We start from the raw sequence: 22,367 nt of genomic DNA on the forward strand, positions 1-22,367 counted from the left end.
CAGCAGTCCCCACAGCCACCTCCGCTGCCTCGCGTGGGGCAGCGCGGTGGGACAGCCCGCCGTGGGGCTGCGGGGGCCAGGCCTCCCCAGCGGCCCCTCTCCATCAGCGCCGCTCAAGGCTGAAGCCCCCGGGGCGGGCGCGCTGTCAGGGCGGCCTTCCCCGAGGCGCCCGTCAGGGCTGTCTCCTTCTCCCTCGCTCCTCTCCCCGCGTTACGGCAGATCCAGCGAGCGGGGGGCGGCGGCGGCCCCTCGGACCCCGCGGGGAGGGGCGGGGGCGGGCGGCGGCGGCCGCACTCGCCGAGGAGGAGCGCGGGAGGCGGGCGGGGGCAGCGCCGCCGCCGGGACTGGCGCCCGCCACCGCCGCCCGCCACACGGCCCGCGCCCCGCAGCGCTCCGGCCCGCGGCCGCCGGGGGTGCGAGATGGCCGCTGACGGGAGCCGCGGGCTGCTGGGGCTGTGGCTGCTGGCGGCGGCGGGGCTGTGCGGCGGGGTGGCGGCGGGCAAGTCCCCCAGCTGCCACGAAGTGCGGACGGCGTTTCAGCTGCGGCAGATCGGGCCCCTCAAGCTGGTCCCCGACGTGCCCACGGCCGGTCAGTACCGACCCACCCGCGGGGTGGCTTCTCCGCGCCGGGGGGGGGTGCCGCGGGCGGCTCGGGGCGGGGGGCCGGCCGGGCGGAGCAGCGGGGCGACCCGGGGTCCCGTCCCGGCTCCCGTGCCGCCGTCGGGGGCTGCCCGCCCGCCCGCAAAAAGCCGGTGTACCGCGGCTCTCTTCGCCCAGTGCCGGCTTTCCTGCCGGTCTCAGGTAGCGGGGAGCTAAGCGGGTTTGGCACGCCTCTTCACTAGAATAATTCTAAAAGACTTCCTAGGAGAAGAGACGACTCCTCGGTTTTTACATTGTGCAGGTATTGCCGATTGATCGCCACCGTGAGCACCAGACCGTTTCTCCCCGCGTTTAACACCGGTGTGATCTCGCTAAGTACTTAAAGCAGAGGCTTCCTGCCCTGAGGGATCCCCCTTTTTCTTAGAAGGCGAATTAGTAACCGGGTCGGTGGGAACGCTTGTTTTGCTGACCAGATGTAGGGATCCTCGGGCAGGCTGGTGAATTCGTTGTGACTTCTGAATGAGGGAGAGTTACCTTGCAGATGAATGCAGGAACGTTGTCATGAGGAAAGGCGGAGGTGTAACACCCTGGAGGGATACAGTCGACAGGACTTAGCGTTTGCTTAGTTAAGCAGTGAGTCTGCAGTACTTAATACTTGTGAAAGTTGATGAGTAGTGTGGTGTTCCCTGCTCATACAGTTCTTGAACCATGTGTGACAGCAATGAAATGGAAAAGTAACACACATAGTAAGATTTTTTTGCATATTCTGTAATTACCCTGTAGAATTCATTGTAAGGAGATAAAGTACATTTTAATGTCAAAAAATGATTAAACTCTTATGAATGACCATGTATCTATCTAGGTAAAGTCACATCCCTAACTCTTACATATTTTAAGAAAGTGTTTACAAGAACTGGAATAAAAAAAGCAGAGACTATCAATCTCATGGAACAATTTCTAGCTGTTTCATGCTAGCACAATTGCCTGAAGGTGTGTGGTGGTATAAATGTCAGTTTGGGTTGTTGCTTTATTATTTTTTCACTTTTTTTTTTAAAAAAGTAGTTCAATTCAAAGCCTGCTGAGTTTGATGGAAAGACTTCTTATCTTAAATGAGTTTTGGATATGTTTTCTGGCATGGATTTCTGTCTTGGGGGCTAGATTTGATAGGCCATTGGTCTGATCTCTTATGGCAACTCTTACGGCTGTAAATGATTGCACAGTGCTAGTGATCTTTACCTTCACTTTGCATAAAGTAGTTGAGATGACACATGGCTGTAAAGTTGTCCTGAGCAAGGAATCATTCCTCATTTTGTGGCAAGAAGAGATTTGCAGGAATAGCATTTTGAAGCTTGAATTATGGTACCGTTCTCTTGTGCTGATAGAGGCATCAGATCACACTTTGAGAGCTAATTATGAAAGCTAGTAAAAAAAGGTAAACCAAGGCTTTTAATCCATTTTGATGCATGCTTAACCCTCTTTCCTGAGCTCTTTCTGGAATAAATTCTTCAAACTTTAAATTGATTGCTTTACATTTTCTATAAAGCTCTAGTACTGTAGATGAAACTGGGGGAAAATTGTGCACTTCCAGCAGGAAGGTGTAGGTGCTGTGATGCTTCGGAAGAGGTTTCATTGTACTCTTGTGTCATATTGAACTTTCCTATTGAATAACAAGCTCTCAGAAAATAAATAGCATGAGAGAAGGTGAGGGAGGGTAATACGCTTTTAAACTTTAGCTCATAAAGGTTTCTTTTGAAGAGAGATTGGAGCAGAGGAGAGCTGAGGAAAAGTGGCGCGTATTGATCTTCCCTGGTTCGTTAAGTATACTCAGCTCCACCAAAGCTTGTGTGTTTTAATGATATCTTGCCAGGCAGTAATGCCTCCTGTCTTGTGCCCTCTTTTAATTAAGTACTGAAGTGTTTTCCAGTGTTTTCATCTGGCAGCCGTTATCAGTGAATATATCTTAATACAACCCCCCTACACACACACACACACACACACACTCTCATTCTCTCTCTCTCCCTCTCTAGGACTTTGAGGCTAATTTTATTATGCATTTTAACAATGCACAAATGTTGAAGCATCTCCCCTGAAGACTTCAAACTGTTGTCAGCTAAAGTAGAGGAAGGGAAGAGTGGTGGGCAGCCGGGGGTGACGCTGGAAAGCAGCATGCTCAGCTGAATCCAGCACTGAATAAAGCCTGTGGAGAGCTTCCTGCTAACTTCTGCTCGTGTGCGCCAGACCTGCACATGCACTGGGGTGTGCTCCTCAGTTGTCTGCATGTTGTTTTTGGCTTGTTTTATCTAGAAAATGGAACTTTTGCAGTCCTGTTGTCTGTTTACCAGATATTTCCAATCACATAAGTGTTGAAAGCCCTTGGGTAATCTCAAGCCAGTATTTATAGGCTAATAGAACAAATCTGACAGAGGTTAAAGTCTTAAGGATTATTATGTTCTCATAAGCTTCGGAAAATCAGCAGCTTGGTTGAGGAGGGAGGCCCAAACCAGTGCTGGGCGAGGGATCATCAGGCAGACGGTCAGGTATATATTATCTGTCTCCTCTTATGCGTGGTGCCCATTGAACCCATAATATAATTAACTCTAAATACTTTGAAGAGTTTGTAGCCTACACCCTCCTGTGGTATTAGTTGTGGTTGTGGTGTTGAAGTCGCACAGTGATGGATCCTGGATACAAGCTTCGTGGGGACTGGTGGCTGCTTTTCCCGCGTTGCATGTGGTCTGCAGACATGTCGCTGTGATCCCTAAGTGGGTAGGTGAGTTTAGAGAGGGACGTCAGCATGACCTGCAGTGAGATGGATAGTGGCTTTGGGCAGGACCTGCCAGCCTCTTGCATAAATGAATTGGCAAGGGAAGGAGGAAGGCTCCTGGTGAAAACATGCTTTTGTTTTTAAGGTGTGACATGAATCTGGCAGCAACATTTTTGAAAAATTGTCTTTGCAAGAGAGCTCTTAGAGATGCCTAGGAGCCGCCTCTTAAATTTCTCTTCCATAGTTCCACCAAAAGTTATCAGATGTTTTTCCAAATCTAGTCCATTAACAAGTGCAGGACTAAGAAAGAAGATGTATTCTGACATGGGACGGATAAGAGTCCCTAACAACAAGTATTTTTGAGCAGCAAATCTCCTTGGTCTGTCTGTAAGATTTTCTCCTCCCCTACTGGAGTCTGTGGTGCTATTTGGTAGTCTGCGTTTCTGGAACAAGCTGAATGTTTCAAGGGCAATTTGCTGCAAATAGCAAACAGATTGGTCAGGTAAAGGTACTGCTGCCTTGGCTGTGATTCAGAGGAAGGGGTTTTTTGGTTTTTTTTGTGTCTTCCCTCAGACTGGAAAATGAGGTAATATGTTCCTGGTCTTGTACTTTGATTATCACAGGCTGAGCAGGGATGTTTTTGTAGGAGCTCCTTGGTTAATGTTTTGATGAAGGAGAATTATATGCTGTCTCCAAGAGCGAAGGGCTGCGTTAATCCTGCCAGGGGACTAAGCCTTTGGTTCCAGGGAGTCTAGATACCTCAAATCTGATGCGTGCTGCTACGTATGGTATTCCTCCCAGACATGGGGCTGCCATTAGCGATACCCTGTGAGCCCCGGGTTATATTACAGCGTAACTGCATGCTGGCACAGACTGTGTTTAAAGTTCCATTTATTTACAGGCTTTTCTGTGGCACAGAGCATGGTGGTAGCTGGCTGTCACTGCTTTCCAGATTCACAGTAGAAAAGCTGAATAAACCCAACTGGAGTCTGTGATTTGTCCACATTTAGACAGTGAATTATAGCAGAACCAGAATAAAAGTAGCCTTCTTGATTCCTTTGGTGACGATGTACCCACGAGAACATCCTCTCTGTTTATATAGGCTCAGTTCTGTCTCTTTTTCTTATTGACTAGTGTATGATCATGTAAAAAAAAAGTCTGTGGACATGTAAGTGTAGAGATAGAAGAGTCGGGCTGATTTCTGCTAAGCAAGGAAAATATTTGTCATTTGTGAAAGAGTTCTAGCAACTCTTTACCTTCTAAATAATCATCTTGTTGAGGACTACCAAAAGGACAACGTGCTTATCTTGCTGCTCTACTGCTTTGGAAAGAGCACAGATCTGCCCAGGTTGTGCTCAGGGACTCACTTCTGAAGGGCAGATTTTGTCCTATTAAGAGCTGCTTTGCTGTCATCCTACACCTTAAATCAGCAGAAGTGTTCATTACCATGGATATATACTAAAGATCCCATAGCAGAGCTGGACGTGCATTTAACAATGTATACATTAAAACTATTTTACTTCCTGAATAGCAACAGGAAAGTTCTAGACTCCTACCAGAAGCTCCTTGTTCCTGGATCTCATCCTATCTCAGCCTGTGGCAAAGCTCCCATGGTGTTGAGAAAGGAGCGTGAGCTAGATCCCTTTTTGAATATATCTAAGAATATCTATTAAACTAGTCATTTTATTATGAACTGGGTCATGCCACACTTTATTTTCCTGTTTTTCTCTTTTATTACCACTCAGCTCTTTATTCCTATAATCTTAATGGGAACACTGTAATTCCGCTGGTAAAGGCGCAGCGCTGAAACACATTTTGCTCATGCAGCATTCTGTCAAAGTCACTCATGAGTCTGGTGTGTGCCAGATGTAAAATGTACTTGCTTTATTGGCTCTGGAAAGTTTATGCCCCATCAGAATGAGTGACTAAAATCCTCTGGTGTGAACTGCAATTTATACTTGGGTTTACTGTTCACCTGCATACAGGGTTGCGTGGGATGGACTTCAGCAGCGTGGATGAAGGATACGTCTAGGAGAAGGGGTTGCTGTATGAGCACAGTCACGTTAATGCTTAGAAACAGTGTAGGGTGGTTAAGACTTTAAGAAAAGGCACAAAAAATAATCTTGTTTGCATGAGGTTTCTTTTTCTTTTAGAAAATCCTGATAGCTATAACAAGTTTGTGAAATCACAGAATCGTCTTGGTTGGAAAGGACCTTTAAGATCATCAAGTCCAACAATTAACGTAACACTACCTAGTCAACCACTAATCAATGTCCTTGGCATTACTTGCAGCTTATTATAATGGAAGGTTCTTACTATTACTTAGTATTTGCATATTTATGGACACACAGGCTTTTTGGTGATACAAACCACAGACTGTTGACCTGTTGGAGGGAGTGGACTGGTCCAATGTGAAGGTGGGTTCTGTTCCCATCTTTGTCACTCTCTGAATAGCCTAAAACAAGGCCAGTTGTTCTTCAGTTTCCCCTTCTGTGGGCTGTGTCATGGTATGCTATTTTAAGGGGTATTGCTGAAAAGCAGCCATGAAAGGGAAGTGGATCACAGCCACACAAAGTATCAGTGAGTTAGGCCTTCATTTTTTTCAGGCTGACTTCCACTTAATTCGTTATGTGAGGAAAAAGGCTAGAAGTTACCTTGGTTTCTGATGAATTGGAAGCTGAACTCAAAAGCTGGCCTTCCTTCACTGCTCTCATCCAGAGGCAGTCCCAAGGAGGAGGCAGACTTTCCAGAGTCTCTGAGCAGTCACGGGCTGTAGTCCGCACTTGCTGCGATAGGTGTTCTGAGTGAAAGAAAAGCTATGCTTTTGCAGCCTGCAGCTCCTCTGGAGTAAGGATGCTTCCTTCATTAATCTTCTCAGGATTTTATAGCTCTCTTCAGGCTCAGACTGTCACCAGAAGTGTTAACCTAAAGCTGGTGATGACTGGATGCAGGCAAGACTGACGCCAGCAGTAATATCTTTTTCTCCCCTCTTCTTTTTGCATGCCTTGAATTTCTGTTTGACGTGGGACCAGCTGCCCGGTCTGTAATGCCCTCCTGGGAGTAATCTATAAGCAAAAAATCTGTTTAAACTTACTTAGTGCCTCATAAAGATGGAATTGCTGTTCCACTGCCAGATGGAAATCTATAGTTCTCGTATCGGTGAGCCTCAGAAAAAGCAGTGTCCTCAGTGACTTGCATGAGCATTTAGTCCAGGTGAGTAGAAGGCTGGCTTAGTTATTCAGATCAACCTTTCCTGTAAATGTCTTGGGAAGGAATCCACGAGTCAGCAGAGAACCTCTTCTCCCCCAACACACAATCTTGTTATCAAACTGAGTCAAGGGAAAGAGCAAAATATTCCTACAATTCACGTGGTCTATTCATTCTCTCAGAAATATCTGCTGAAAAGACTGTGTAGTGATTTATTCGTTTTTTTTTTAATGGTCAGCTCAAGATCTGACGGTTCTGGTGTTGAACTGGATTTCGGGATGGAGAACAAGCTTAGTAAGAAATCATCCATCCTTAAAATACTGGTGGCTCCCAAGAGCTGCCTCTGTAGCACCTTATGTGCCACTGAAGTTTTGCCCATGAGATTGTAATTGGAAAGTAATAGAAAAATTTCTTTCCTGCACCCCCACCCCAGTATTGCAGGGCTGAGCAGTCAGGTTTTAGCCAAAGGGCAGTACTAATGAAAAGGCATTAATGTGAGAAGTGGTAACAAAGTTGGCATGATAATTGCTGTATAAATCAATAAAATAAATACAACAAAATGTGTAAAAGCCTTTATGCAGATTAGTCATGAAAATTGGCATGAACCTGAGGATCTGTAAAAAGCAAGGATATGTGTAAAATGCACCCTGGGCAGTAAAATGGATTTCTTCTTAAAAATTGTTTTGTTTTTAGATGGTATATAACTAGAGCTATAGTTCCAAGTATTGCAAAGTCTTTGTAATTGAATCTTTCTCCCATGAAAGCATAAAATGACATGATAAAGAGGCATATGTTTAATAATACTTCAGATACATAGTCATCACTTACCAGTTTAGAGCACAGCATCTGCTTCTAGGGGAAAATATGAATTTTGATGGATCAGAATCAATTTCCAAACAGCAGCCAAGCCCATGACACAGAATTTATCCTTAGTCTCTCAATCTCTGTCAATTTGATTAGGTATCACTGTTTAATATGATAGAATCATCCTGATATCTGTAAAGAGATATTTACAGAGATTTGTTTCCTTCATGTTAAGGTAACTTCTGAGCAGCATCAGTGGATGAAATGAGGTACCTAGCTAACATTTAATGATTTATCTTCTTAAGGATATAAAAAAGATAGGGAAGCAAGTCTGTTTCCACCTTCTACCAAGCACTTAAGGTTTAATTTTTTAAAGACAATGTATTACTTGATGGAAAAATGCAAAATATTCCTGCACAATGTCTTGTTCTGTTTGGATCTACAAAAGTAACCTGAGCCCCAAGCTAAGAGCTGGATCCACAGGATTACATAGTACAGACTTTGGAGGACAAGAATTTTCTCTCCATTTGTGTCCTTTGTGACCCAGGGTGGTCTTCTGTAGATCCAGGTGTGCTAGGAGACTGTATGATGTGGACTAGTTGCAGTCTGGACAGGGAACTGACTTATGTTGTGCGTGAAGTAAGGATAGTAGGACTGCGTGCCAAACTGCTCTTTTTGTTAGAACAGGTATCCAGAATATGTTTTGGTTTTTTTTTTTTTATGGCTGCATTTTGTCTGTTTCAAGAACTAAATGTTTTCTGTAGCTGTGCTGATACTTGGAATTAGCCCTTTGTGTCTGAACTGCTTTAGCAATTAGCAACACTGGTCCTTGTGACCACCCTGTAGAAGAATGTAAGGACAATATTTGTGTCCCCATTTTAGGGTGTCAAATGAAACTCAAATGGCTGAGAAGATCTTGCCAATTCCGTATTGAGTCCTGTCTAGTGGCATCTGATGGCAAGTAAACTTACATAGCTTAGAAATACAATGTAACCAATTCCAATGCTCTGTGGTTTTCTTCAGCAGACGCTTCAGCTGCCTCTGGTGTGGGTACTTTTGAGGTGAGAGGTTTCTGCACTTCTGTAGCAGGTTAACACCCAAAGGGTCGCTCTGGATCGCAGGTGGTCTCTTCTGTACAAGGTGCTGCACGGTCATGCCAAAGGCTTGCCCTGTCAGTCTTGCAGACAAATTTTATAGAGTGCTTGACTGTCCTGGACCTCCTTGGGGCTTTAAGTGCTGTTGCACAGCACCAAGCACGTTAGCAGTATTTAGCAAATGATTTATGATGGAGCAACCACAACCTTGCCTCTTATTATGGATAAGCACTATGCGTATGCTTTCATGAGAATAAATCAATCTATTTTACTCTTTTTAGTACATCAGTTTTAAAGGATGGTTATTAATTACCTTCTTAGTGTATTCATACACACATGATTAATGTGTAAAGTTTTTACTTGTGAAATTTCAAGGCACTAGTTCAAAGAATACAGAGGGAACTTAATGGAGGAATTTTAAATATCACAAATGACACCATTAAATTTATTTGCTACTTTGTGGACTCAGAAGTCTCAGGAAGTATCGTTAATACAATATCCTCAGGTTGTCTCTTGCGTTTTGATAGTTAAAACATAGGAATAAAGAGCAAGTGTAGCCAGGCAATTGTATAGGAACTTCAGAGCTGTAGAAGACACAAAATTATTCCCCTAGAAGTTGTCTTTAATCACCCTTTCCTGTCTTTTCTTTTGCTATGTAGTTTTTAGCCTGCTTTATATGATTCTGTGCCATATTCTGCCTTTCTCTGTTCTTACTGGGTTTCTGTTGATACTGGTGGCCAATATATATATGTACTTGAAGTATGTATATATGGATTTTTGGTCTTCTAATGACTCTGCTTGCTTCCTGGGGTCACAGTCTTTCCCTCCAGAGTTCTTCCATCACACAGTGGATGTGACAGCTGTTCTGGATGGCCATCCTTCTCCAAGGAGCTCATTCTGACAAAGAGCCCCCGCTCTGCTGCGCAGACCACTGTCAAGTCCTTTAAAAACAAATGAGAGACAAATTTCAGAGAGCTGTGTTCCGAACCTGACAATATCAGACAGGTCATGGTAGCTTTGTTTGGCAGCTAGTTAAATTGGATAGTTCGGCACATCCCTAGATGTTAATGGTTAAATGTATTCATTGTTCCAACAAGGGCCCTATTCATAAGGGGACTATTCTCTGCTCGTTATGCATGCATAATTCTCATTAATGCTACTGGGGGTTAAGTGTGTATAGTGAGGGAGGAAAATGAAGCTGATGTTTACATATCCATGTTTGCCCTCGGAGAAGGGGTTTTGTAACACATGAGAAATGGATGGTGTTTCTACAGATCCTTTAACTTTAAGGAACTTTAAATCTCTGCTTTAAAATGAGAATGGGGGAAAAGGTGACGCTTGTATAACTGACTACTGCCTCGCACACCATACTTTGTCAATGATTAGAAGTATTACTCCCGTGGGAAGCCTTTCGAAAGTAACTGAGTACTTGGAAATTCAGGGTTCTTATTTGGGAATCAAAATGATGACTCAGAATCTTTAACTTTAGGCGCAAAGTTTTGCAAACTTTTGACTCATGTTAATCAGGGTGACAAGATTTTGTGATTTATATACAATATGGGTATTTTCCATAGAAAACCTTCAGATTAAGATTCCTCACTCTTAGGTGCACATCAAAGTCGTGTAAAAGCCATAAAGAAGCTAAGCATTGCCTAAGAAAGCCTTTCAAGTTCCAGAAAGTGCTTGAACTACTGAGGGTTTTGAAGTGCTCTAATCTCTGACATGGGTGATGTGCTAGGCTAGCACTTTTTTGTTTTGTCACAAATCATCCATGCACATAGTGCAAAGGGACCCTGACAAAGTCATTTTACTTTTGAAAAGGGCTGCTTTTTTTATACCATTATGTCTCCCATTCACATCTACGTGTTTGCTTCCACTTTGTTCAGGTCTAAGCAGCAGGGCATTTGCATAGTCTTCCCTTTGTTCTCGGTAAATATGGAGTAAAATGAGCAAGATCCGTGCTGTGAAATTAAAGCTCTACTCTTGAGAGATCTTAAGGGCCAAATCCTCACAAAAGGTACAGCAACGTAGTGCCAAAGGAGCTAGTGTCCGGAACAGCTTGTCATGGATTTTGTGCTAGGAAATGTGAATAAAGTGAGAGTAATCTGGTGAAAACTGGGTGTAATTAGAAAAATACACTGCTGAGAGCTGCTGAAAGACTAGAATAATAGAAAATAGTGCTGAAATGGACCTGAAGTGATCATCTGGTCCATTCCTGCTACTTGCAGCCAGGATAAGCTGTGTTTAAATCAGTGATAGAAGATCACAACCTTCTTAGGCTGTTTATTCCAGTGCTTAATTACCTTGTTGCTTTGTTTTTTTTTCCCCAATGCAAAACCTAACTCTCCCTTGCTAAAATACATATTACCCTATTCTTAACACCTTCCTCTTTGCAGTAACATTCACATACGTGACAACTGCTCTGCTTTGTCCTGCTCTGAAACAGGGCTCTATGAATTTGCACTAGTGACAGACAGAGCCTTAAGTTTTTCTGTGTAAGTCAATCCAGCCTAAGTTTGGGACACATGCAGTCCGATGAGCGTTGTAACTAACTGCATGTGCTCTGAGCCTGAAATAAATTTGAAATAAAGTGCAGTAGTTTAAGCTGGAATGGATGAAGTTAGTTCAAGATGTGGTGACTCATTAAACATCATAACTTGGTGTTTGAGCCCAAATAATGTTCTTCCTCCTTTGTAAATTTTAGAGTCTTGTGAAGAAGGAATTGTGTAGCAGACATATAGCGTGGGGATATCAAATTCCATGCTCATTAAAGCAAAATAACTAATTCACAGATTTGCCATGTAATGGTAGAGGAGAGCATGCAGAAAAAGCAGTTTTCAAGTGGTCAAACTCTCAGCAGCAGTTGAGTTGCAGGGTTGCTAGTGGAAAACTGCAGTGTTGTAGTGCAGCAGTATTGGATATACCTGGAGACGTGAGGCTTATATGAAGTAGAATGTCTCAGGACTGCAGTGGGGAATTTGCTCCTAACTTGAAAAAAAGTGTATTCACCCTAGACTTTGCTGTCAGTAGTTAACTGTATTGCAGGTGTGTAGGCCAGAAGATGGAAGTCAGGGTACTGAAAACAGAGGAAGGTGGCCAAAGTTTTAGGTCTCTTGTAAATAGAAACAGGATTTCCAGAGCAAGTCTGAGAATCTCCAGTTTTCTAGGTAAAGAGTAGCTCTAGCCCTTAACCCTCTGTTCTTCCATGTGTCACTGTTTTGGGGTGTTCATTCTTGAGCAATGTTTTATTGTTACTGATGTAGGGAAATTATTCTTGCTTTGTGGCTGAAAAAACAAGGCTCAAGGAGATCAGGGTTGTTGATGCTGATGTCTCCGAGTGGATTTGGCCTTGCTCCAGCATGCTCCAAATAGCTGCAGTCCAGTGCTGTGCTGTAAGCAGCATAGCCATCCCTGGCATGATGCTGCGACTGGATTCAGATCATCCCCTACTGCTTCCAGATTAGAGCTTGTGTCTTGCCGCTCCAAAGCATGGATGTCTGTCTGCAAAATGCTGTGTGACTGTATTCCACATGAATTTTCCTGGGAGTCTGTTAGAGGATGAAATGTCAAACCCTTCTGTCCCGTGTTCCTGACCTGTTGTCCCTACATAAGGAAACGCAAAAGGTAGGAACTGGAAGCCTTGAGTCATGTTTTCAGAAGGGACAGGGGCTTGCTAAGTAATATTTGGAGAACAGCACCCAGGATCTTGTATGGCTGCCCTGTAATGGGAGTCAAAATATTCCCTCCTTGCAACACACAAGATGAATCAGTTTTTCAGAAGTGCAGAATAGCATGTGCTTTTTAGTTATCTTTTATTTTTACGTGGGCACTTAAAAGGAGAGGTGTTACAAGTCTGAAGGCAACAGAACAGAGCATATGTAGAAAAACCTTTCACTTCCCGGACCAGAGTAGGGCTTTTAAAAGAGATTGAAAACATTGCTCTCAGAGAAAGGCTTTCAAACTTCTGCTCAGAGAAGACTTGACTTTAGTCTACTAATCTTAGTTTTTAAGTCTGGGAAAAAATATATCTCTTCCATTTGGAGCAGCCCAAAGCTGTATTTGGCTAAAGTGTTGCATTTTCATTTTCAAGCTGCAGTAATCAAATTTATTCTTTCTCACCTGGCTTGCCCTGGATGTGTCAGGAAATAGAAACATTTGCCTTCGCCAAAAAGTAGCTGTGGTTTGGCTGTACCTGGGTGGTGATCTAAAGCTCACTGGGAGCTCCCCCTTTGCTGGTCATGGATCTGCCACACTCTGTGGCATTCTCTGATAGAAATAAACCCCAACTGTGATGAAAAGTGTCAATGTCATTTGTTGGCAGGGCTGTTGGCTTAGATTTGGAAAGTTTGTTCTAGAGTCGCTATCACAGGTGCCAAAACATTAGCTGAGTAGCCAGGAGTGAATAGGGCCAGCTCGTGTCAGTTTGGCTGCTGCTGTCTCTCCCTGATGGCTGCCACCCTCAGCCCAGCTTCCTTTCTAACTGCCTGCCTCTGGCCTTTCCAAACGTGCATTGAGTGTAGCCAGTGCTGCCTGCCAGTGTGTATAGCTGGCTTCAGACAGCTCTGCGACATGGGGGTCTGCTCTGTCCATCTTGAAGGATTAGCTGTGAAGCATCAGTAACGCTGTTAGTTTTGAACGGAATAATACAAGCAAGAAGGGAAACATAATCAATTCAATGTACTGTGGATGATGCCCTGTTTTGGTGATGTAAGGGAAGAAACATGATTTCTTAATTTATGTAACAGATGCATAGGATCAAAATCAAAAACAGGCTTTCAGGGAACACTGAACATGCCCATAGCAAAAGGCAGTCTCCACTAGGAATTACTTGCAATCTAAGCAAACAAATGGACGGTAAGTATCCTCCTCTTTTACATGTGAAAAACAATGTGGAGACTAAGGGATTTGCCTAAGGTCAAACATACACTTCTGTATTGCCAAACCTAGGAGCCCATCAAAGGTTTCCACATCGGTTTTCGAAGTTGTTGGTGTGTGGTCTCAGCTTAAAGGCTTTTGGAACGTAGAATCACAGAATAGTTTGGGTCAGAAGGGACCTTTAAAGGCCATCTAGTCTAACCTCCCTGCAGTGAGCAGGGGCATCTTCAACTAGATCAGGTTGCTCAGAGCCCTCTCCAACCTGACCTTGAATGTTTCCAGGGATGGGGCATCTGCAACCTCTCTGGGCAACCTGTTCCAGTGTTTTGCCACCATCATTGTAAAAAGTTTCTTCCTTATATCTAGTCGGAATGTACCCTCTTCTAGTTTAAAACCATTAACCTTGTCTTGTTGCTGCAGGCCCTGCTAAAAAGTCTGTCCTCATCTTTCTTACAGGCCCCCTTTAAGTACTGGAAGGCTGCAATAAGTTCTTCCTGCAGGCTTCTCTTCTCCAGGCTGAACAACCCCACCTCTCTCAGCCTTTCCCCATAGGAGAGGTGCTCCATCCGTCTGATCGTTTTTGTGGCCCTCCTCTGGACTTGCTCCAACAGGTCCATGGCTTCCGTGTGCTGAGGACTGCAGAGCTGGATGCAGTACTGCAGGTGGGGTCTTATGAGAGCAGAGTAGAGGAGCAGAATCACCTCTCCTGACCTGCTGGCCATGCTTATTATGATGCAGCCCAGGCTATGGTTGGCTTTCTGGGCTGTGAGGACACATTGCCAGCTCATGTCCAGTTTTTCATCCACCAGTACCTTCAAGTCCTTCTCGGCAGGGCTGCTCTCAATCCCTTCGTTCCCCCAGCCTGTATTGATACTGGGGATTGCTCTGACCTAGATGCAGGACCTTGCACTTGGCCTTGTTGAACCTCATGAGCTTCACACTGGCCTTCTTCTCAAGCTTGTCCAGGTCCCTCTGGATGGCATCCTGTCTCTCATGCATGTCAACTGCACCACACAGCTTGATGGTACGTGGTGGATCCTGCCTCCCCTCAGTTTTTGGGAAGCTGCACCTGTTTCAGAATCCATTATCTTGGCTCAAGATGCCCCAGCAAGATACAGGCCTTCCTGCTAAACATACTCCTGGAGTCCAGGAGGAAGTGGTGGGATGAAACACGCACAGTGAGCTCGGCTGCTTTCTAGCTTGGGGTTATGGCTGGTACTCAGAAACTGGGGAATGGCCCCTTCTGGTGGGATTTCATTGTGGACTTTCTTTAATGCAGTTCTTCACTCCTCATTGCTGCTGCCCGGGGGAAGCACCAGGTAGAATCTGTTCCTGGTACAACCAGAACATTTTCCATGGTCTAGGCAGACAGAACAAAGCAAAAACAAACGAGGAAGGGCGGGCAGGTGGCCATTCCTATTCCTGCCTTCAGAAGAACCGTGTGCATAAGCGGAAACACTGCCATGGCCCTTAATTTTGTGGGGGCTAGATTAGCTTGCTAATGGGCCTTTGCTGCTTTTCGGACCACTTAATACTGTCACCAGCTCCTTGATATGTTTGGAGTTTTAACTGTTTGACCTTCCATTGATTTTAATTGAATGTATGCAGCTGAAAATCACAAACATTTGTCTGAAATCAAGTGCATATCACTCTAAGGTAATTAAAATGTTTTAAAATTATAATTCTTTGTAGGTTAATTTTTTCTGTTAATTTTGACTTTTTTATAATGGGAAGTTGTCTGGGGTTTCCTGGCTGTGCTCTTGGAACAGGATTCACTTAAGAGTTTGGCCCAAAGCTCTCTGAGTTCAGAGCTGTTAATCTCAAACTACTAAATCCCCACAGAACCATGAAGCACAGCAGTGTTGTGTCTTTAACTGTATTTAGTTGTTTTTATGACTGTTGATGCCACAGGGTGTCTCCATTGACATCAAGAGGTGCTGAACCAAGCCCTCTGGTATCACTTACCTTGCCTCTTTCCTGCCCTGTATGTAAAATATTGCTCGCGTAAGATATTGCACATGGAACAAGTGATCCTGACTACAAATCTAGGTTTGGCCTAGACCATGAGAAACAGGCTGCTGGTCTCTTGTGTGTGACCTGTAGGGCTGTCAGCTGGTACTTCTGAGTGTGGTGAATGGTGGTTGTTGCAGGCTGTTTTCGTTACCTGTAAGTACTGTGCAATTGTCCTGCACTTTTCAATGTTGCATAACTCGGAACAAGCATTTAGCTCTGTCGAGCTGTACCTGGAAGGGTGTGTGGGTGTGTGGATGAAAGAGTAGCATGGCAGTGGGGGGCTAAACTGCTGAGACAGCACTTGCAAATTTTTTCTTCTGCGTGCCCCTGCTAAATGAGTGTTCATCTCTAGTTAGACTGTCATGTGTGGTGGGCTCTTCCGAAGACTCTTTTGCCTGCTGTGGGTTGCCTTCCCATGCCTGTGGGTCCAATTCGTGACAGCAAACTCTAGTTTTACATCAGTGTCACTGCTCCTGACAGCAGCAGAAATATCTGCATAAGGAACTGAAGGAAGGGAACCAGATGCAGAGACCTTGCAATACCATAGCCTTGCTGTTGCCTGTTTTAATTAATTACTGTGTCATGGGTGATGAAGATGAAGAACTGGTCCCAGTGAGGGGTGTCTTGCCTGGTAATCAGTTGCTTAGTTTTGGTTCAGCTCTGTTAATGATTCCTATTCCTTTTGTGCAAATAGTATCAAGAACTCATTGTGCTTTTCTTCAGATTTTTGGGTATTTCACTCAGGTTTTTAGAGTTTTTCCCTTTCTTCTCCATAAAAATAAGGAAATAAAGTGGAAGGGGGAATGGAATCCTGAAGAAATTATTTCAAATACTAGTGAAAGCTCTGATGTACACAGGTTTACTGGACAGTTTCTAACTGTTAACTTTCGTGCATGACTTCAGAACGAGAAATGGCCAAACTGGTCAAAAGTATTCAGGATTTCGCCTGTAAAATGAACATTTCAAGGAAGACTGATCCATATGTTTAAAGGAAAGAGAACATGTTGTCTGAGCACTTGGCTTCATGTATGGCTTTCAAGTGAGATGGCAAAAAATTGAAGTACTCAAATCTTGAGGGGGAGGGAGGGTCAGGGAATTGTTATTCCTTGTTTTTCCAATACTGTTCTTCTTGCAGTTTCCCCTTCTGAGGCTACTGCCTGAAGATCTACTAGTCCCTTGCTTCCTTTAGATTTTTCTTTGCTTTTGTTTCCTCTTCCATTCTAACCTTCTTACAGGCTTTTATGTTGATAGGTAAAATAAAAAAGAATAAGAAATACAGTTGAACATGAATGTATCAATATCTTGGAAATTTTCAGTGCTGTGCTACCTCATATGGGTATTACCACAGCAGGTAAAGCATATCAGGAAGCAGTTTCTGGAAAAAAAAAAAAAAGTCATCTGTTATTGGTAAAACAGTTGGCTTTAACATCTGAATTACTGTTAGACTTCAAAGTTGAGATGAATGAGGCAATTCGCACCTCTTGTAAAGCTATTTTATTTCATCTACCTGTATAACTAGATAGACTCTTATTGATTTGCATTCAGAAGTTTTCTTTGTAAGTGTACAGGGCTGGAAATGTACATCTTTCATTTAAAAACAACTTCAGCTTTGCTGTAAACACTGTAATCCACAGAGTGCTACGCAGTTGTGTTTCAGTTTAGGCTTTCCACCATACATGTTTTCTGTGGTACTTCAGGTACTGTAAGGCAGAGTTCTGCAGCAGTGAAATGCTTTCCCCACTGGAGAGCAGAAATGCAGTTAGTTTATTGTTGTTGTTAGATGATGTGGAGCAGGAAGATTTACTAGACTCTTCTAGAAAATATTTTATATGTATTTATGAGTTTGGAAAAAATGTATGGGATTTTCTGCTGTGAATGTGGTGAGGCATAATGAAAGATGAGTCATAGTAGACTCTAAATTAATGAAAGTCTCGTGATTTTTCTCTCGCCTCTGTATTGCAATTATACATGTTGTCCCTGGAAAGTTGAGGAAGGAGTTGGCATTACAGTAAATAGTGTAGAAACCCCCTTGATGTAGATAGACCCACTGATCTCGATCAGCCTAGATTGTTTTAAAATATACTTTATGTGCATCAGTCTAGTTTTCATGCTTTTATGTCAGGTCTGGGAGGAAAGAGAAGGACGGATCCTCAAGAGTATAAATCTTTTGAATTTGCCATGTACTGAGGAGTTAGCAAGCCCTTTAGCATTCACAATCTTACTGTCAGCAACTCTCCCAGATAGGCCCACATTCAAAGAATTTGTCTCACTTAACTTCACATCAGCCCAGTGCTATTTCATTGAATCAGCATTAAACGATTTATCACCTGTCTATAGGAGTGCAAGATCTGGAGGTAGTGACCACTGTGCTCTTCCTTGGGCATGGCACCTAGTGCTTGCCCTGCTCAAGGCACTTACCAGTCTGAGTCTCTTCTCAGCTGCTCAGTTTTAAACATTAACAGTTTGGACTGAGAGTCTGTAAGGTGGGTTTTGTGCCTTCTGCTACTGAAATTATGCTGCCCCTGAGATCAGGGCAGGGGGAAGACGGGAAGAGGGAGTAGTGAACAGTGGGAGGTTAATCACCCTTTCTTCGTTCCTTAAGGAGAGTGTTTAGGAGCAGTAGTGCTATGGCCATTTGGCATTAATGCCAAAGATGCATCTTCCAATGTCCTACTGAAAACCAGTCTGTTTTGGGAACCACTGAAAAGTCTCTAATTGTAGGTGCTTTGTAGACATGTTACAGGATTTTCCATTCCTGTGTACATGTTCCCTCTTTATTACCCCAGTGTACCAAACTGAAGACCAGGTCCTCCCCTGTAAGCCAGCTGCATCAGGGAGGGGTTTATAGCCCCCAGCTGCTCAGCATCATGCACTGCTGTGACAGTATATTGTGGGAGCCTCCTGCCTTGCTCCAGATGATTAGAGCAGTTAAGGCAAATCACCTATTAAAAACAACCTGATTGAAGGTGCCTGGGGCAGATTTAGGGGAGTACTCATGGGAACCATGTCAGAGGTCTGGTAACAGGCATGAGACAAGCAATAGTGGTTGTGACTGCTGCCTTGGCTGTTTGCCTTCAGCCTGCCAGGTACAGCCAGAGTTTCCAAGGAACTACTGAGAAAACTTGGGATGAGTGGCATGAGCAGGCCTCCCCCTGCAATAGCTGTTCCTCCTTGCAGGGAAGCTGAGGCCCGTGAGCTGGAAATGTCTCCAACTGTTCTGCTTCTCCAGGACATCCCACAGGTATGCAAGCGGTTGGAAGAAGGCAGGCAGAAGGGAAGCTGGGTGGCTGTGGGGAAGAATGGTAGAAGAGGACCTTGTTTGAGGAGGGTGAGAGGTGGTCAGAAGAGGAGGGAGTCAGGGCAGTGAAGGGAGGAAGTGGCTAGTTTAATGGTTGTGTAGGTTTTGGTGAGTGGAAGGACATCAGTTTAGGGCACAGGCACGTTCTGTTCCTTGGGTTCAGGCAGGAAACGGGTTTTATGGGGTACAAGCTGAGGTGCAAAAGCTAATGAGTATAGGTATGCAGTAACATACGGTGTAGGGCAGAAGGGGTTTGGAAACTAGGCCAAAAATCCAAATACAAGAGCAGTGAGAACCAGGCAAGCAACAGAAGGAAGTGGGAAAAACTCAGACCAAAAGAACTTAGCAACAGGCCTGACAATGCTGCATTGTGCAGATGCTGCCCTTAAGACCTGTGTATTTTGGAGAGCTCCTGCTCCGGAAGCTGATCAGGGCCAGTGCCTGATGGTCTCCAGCTGTCCTGCAAGCTGTGGCACTTGCTGATGCTGCCAACTCTCTGGAGTTGTTGCATCTAGTGCTTCTTGCTGTTCCCCTTCCTTTCCCATTTAATGTTTCCACACCCCTTGAATTTGCTGGCATAATTCCAGTGCCATCAAAATGGTCCTCCAATTTTGTCAGTGTTTTATAATTTTTTTTGTCTACTCAAGAATGCTTGAGCTAATGCAAGCTATTTGACTTGACTGGAGTTGGAAGGAGCGACACGTTAGTAGTTACATTAGTAGGTCATCTAGGTGGTGCTTGATAAAACTGGAGGTGTTTATCTTTTAGCCTTGATTATTTCAACTGGAACAGCACATCTGGTCACGGTCTTAGTGGTGCTTCAGTGTATTTTAGAATAACAGTGAGAATGTGAAGTCCACTGATCAAGTTAAACAATACCTCTGTTAATGTACAATATGAAACAAGGAATTGGGGGAAAGGAAATTCTCATGGCTTGTATTTTCCAAACTGTACTTGTAAGTTGTCATGCTGGATATATGTATGTTGTTAAGCTGCATATAGAGAGAAGGGACAAATTCACTCTCTAGTTTGGTGTTTCTTCAGCTTTTTGGCCTTAAAGGGACCTTTAACATACTGTTTGTCTGTGTAATCTTTATATTAAAGTTGATAGTGGTATTGTTTTAACAAAATAGAGGGAAGAGTTAGAAACAGGTTGGAATGTTCTTTCTGACCAGTCAGAAAATGTATGTGGGAGGGCCTGGCCACAGTTTACCGGAGGCAGGAAGAACAGACATCGCCCTTTGACTTAGACTCCAGGGAACAGAGACTCTCTCTATCTGGATGTTACCCCTTGCTCACAGGGGCAGGTGGTTTATAGGGTTAGTTGCTGTTTAATGTACCATAGTTGTTTGCACTAGTGCATAATGCTGTGCACCAATCCGTCTGTTGCGCTTGCTTATTGATTTTTCTGGTAATTCCTGGCATGCACTACTTCAGGCGTAGTAACTACCATGTTTTAAACATTGGCAAATCAAATAGTAGCTGTTTGACTATGCACACATTGTGCTTGATGAGTTTATACTTTGTGTGTCTTCAGTTGAAAACATGTTATTAGTTGCAGTGGGACTGAGCTGTGCTGTGAGGTTGTGCACAGTGAGTTGTGCTCCCTGCTAGGTGAGGATGGCTTGTGTTTTTTCTGTGGATGAGTTTCTTGACAACAGCCTTGCTGTTGAAGGTGATGATGGCTTTAGTACTGCTGGGGCACAAGAGCTACATGAAGGATGGACCTCACAAACTTCTGGCAGCCTACAGTGGCTGGATTCCCTTTCCCTGGCGTGGCTGTGCTAGTGTGGGCTTTTCTCATGCACCAAGTATTTGTGGGGGGAGCCCTGGTTGGAAATTGCTTCCTTGTTCATTTGATTTGGCCTGCTCCCCTAAATTAGTTGGAGTTTAATTGCTGAATTTTCCTCTAGCTGAGGCAGCAGCTGCACCAGGCAGAGGAGTCTCAAGAAGGACAAAGTGTTGGCTCCTGTTCAGCCGGGCCAGACACAATGCAAGGTACTTTTGGCAACTTCCTCTGTGTTACTGGGACATAATCAATCTTGGAGTCTTTGAAGACATTTGTACAACTTTAAAATCTTGAGCTTTGGACTAAAGCTTTGTTTGGAAATACTGATGAAAAGGTAATCAAAATACAAAGGAAGAAAAACTATCGGAAGACAGCTTGCACTGAGCTCGCCGTCTGATTGTTCTTGCTTAGAGTATTCTGTACAGTGGAAGCTGCAGGCTCAACTTTTTTAAAAAAAAAAAAAAAAAATCAGCCTGTCTTTGAAAAAGTTGATGAAGGTAGATTGATTAGTGTGTGTTAAAAGTCTGGCTTTCTGGTTTGACAGTATAGCTTTTACAGTGTGTTCAGTGTTTTAAAGACAGTGCTGGGCAGTTGACATCTCCACCATGTGTTAGAAGAACTGTTAAATTGTATATGGTCAGCTAACAAAATGAATATATATTTAGCTTTTGGAAGAAGCTCATTTTATTTGCTAAACAGGCCTCTCTTTGCTTTTAGGAACTTATTCAGCTAGCTTTGATGGCCAAAGTCTCTTTGACTTTATTTGTACCAAAGTTCAGAATAGAGCCCAAAGCCCTTACTGATCTAAAACAAACAAAAAAATCCCCAAGCAATACACACACCATACTTCACAGCTGATTTCAGTAGAGCTGACCAGATGGACATCAGGTAAGGATGTGTAGTTTTCTATGCATCTGGGACCTTAAATAATTTCTAATTGTGATGAGGTATTTGAAGGTGATGCCTTTGGCACGTGTTAAGTGTTTCAGGATTGCAGAGGAGCTTGGAGCAGGGATCATTGTTGCTTTCCAAAATACTCATGCTTTAGACTCCAGTGTAGTATAATTTTTCTTCTGAATGTGAGTTTTTTTCAAAGTGAAGCAAGATACTTTATCCTGTTTTTTATAACAACAGTAAGGTTGTAAAGTCTATAGTTTTCCCACTTTAAAGAATAAAAAGCTTAGCCACAGTTTTAACCACTACTTAAGGGAAAAGCAGACTTGAATGGAAAAATGTACATAATCATCAGAGTAATCCTTCCATCTGATCTGAAGCAGAAAATTTATTTGTTTTAGGAAAGCTATAAACCTTTTAGAATTGAAGCCCAGGCATATACAGTGGAAGGTGTTCTGCTCTGTCAGTAAGTTCATGCATAAGAAAATGAAGTAGGGGTGTCTTGGGATGCAGATGCTTTACATCTATGGTGTAGAGTTAGTCTAGCAGAGGGCTCCCGTCATGGTCAGGGGGCTGGAGCACATGTGTTTGTTCAGTTATAGGAAGAGAAGATTAAGGGAGATTTCAACTATTTATTGGGAGGAAATAGAGAAAGTGGAGCCATATTCTTGCAGGCACATGGTGATGTGCTGAGAAGCAATGGACACAAGTTGGAATATGGGAAATTCTCATTAGATGCAATTTTTTAGTTGAAGTTTTTGTCAACAAGGGTGGTCAAATATTGGAACAGGAGTCCTGAGAAGTTGTGGGATCATCCATCCTTGGAGATGCTTGAAACTTGGCTGAATGAAGCCCTTGTGTAGTTTGACTTGCTTTAAGGGGAAGGTTGAACTAGAGGTTCCTTCCAAACTAAATCACTAGTTAGGAAATAAGGGGCAGCTTGGGGAAAGCAGGTAAGAAAGTCCTAGAGAGAAATTAGCAGGATCAATTGCTGAAATAACGCCCTTGGTAAGTTTTCTTCCCTCATTC

The 22,367-nt window shown here is 43.6% G+C and overlaps 1 protein-coding gene across 1 annotated transcript in view; it reads left to right on the top strand.

The window, feature by feature from the left end:
• The first annotated feature begins 420 nt into the window (after window positions 1-420).
• The window catches only part of LOC137675134 (glypican-5-like), a 345,701-nt gene continuing 323,754 nt past the window's right edge, over window positions 421-22,367 (top strand). Inside the window, exon 1 of the mRNA XM_068421077.1 lies at window positions 421-589. Coding sequence (XP_068277178.1) covers window positions 421-589 — 169 coding nt within the window. The remainder of the gene's footprint in view (window positions 590-22,367) is intronic.

The sequence above is a fragment of the Nyctibius grandis genome, chromosome 32 (assembly GCF_013368605.1).
Source record: "Nyctibius grandis isolate bNycGra1 chromosome 32, bNycGra1.pri, whole genome shotgun sequence".
Taxonomy (NCBI): Eukaryota; Metazoa; Chordata; class Aves; order Nyctibiiformes; family Nyctibiidae; genus Nyctibius; species Nyctibius grandis.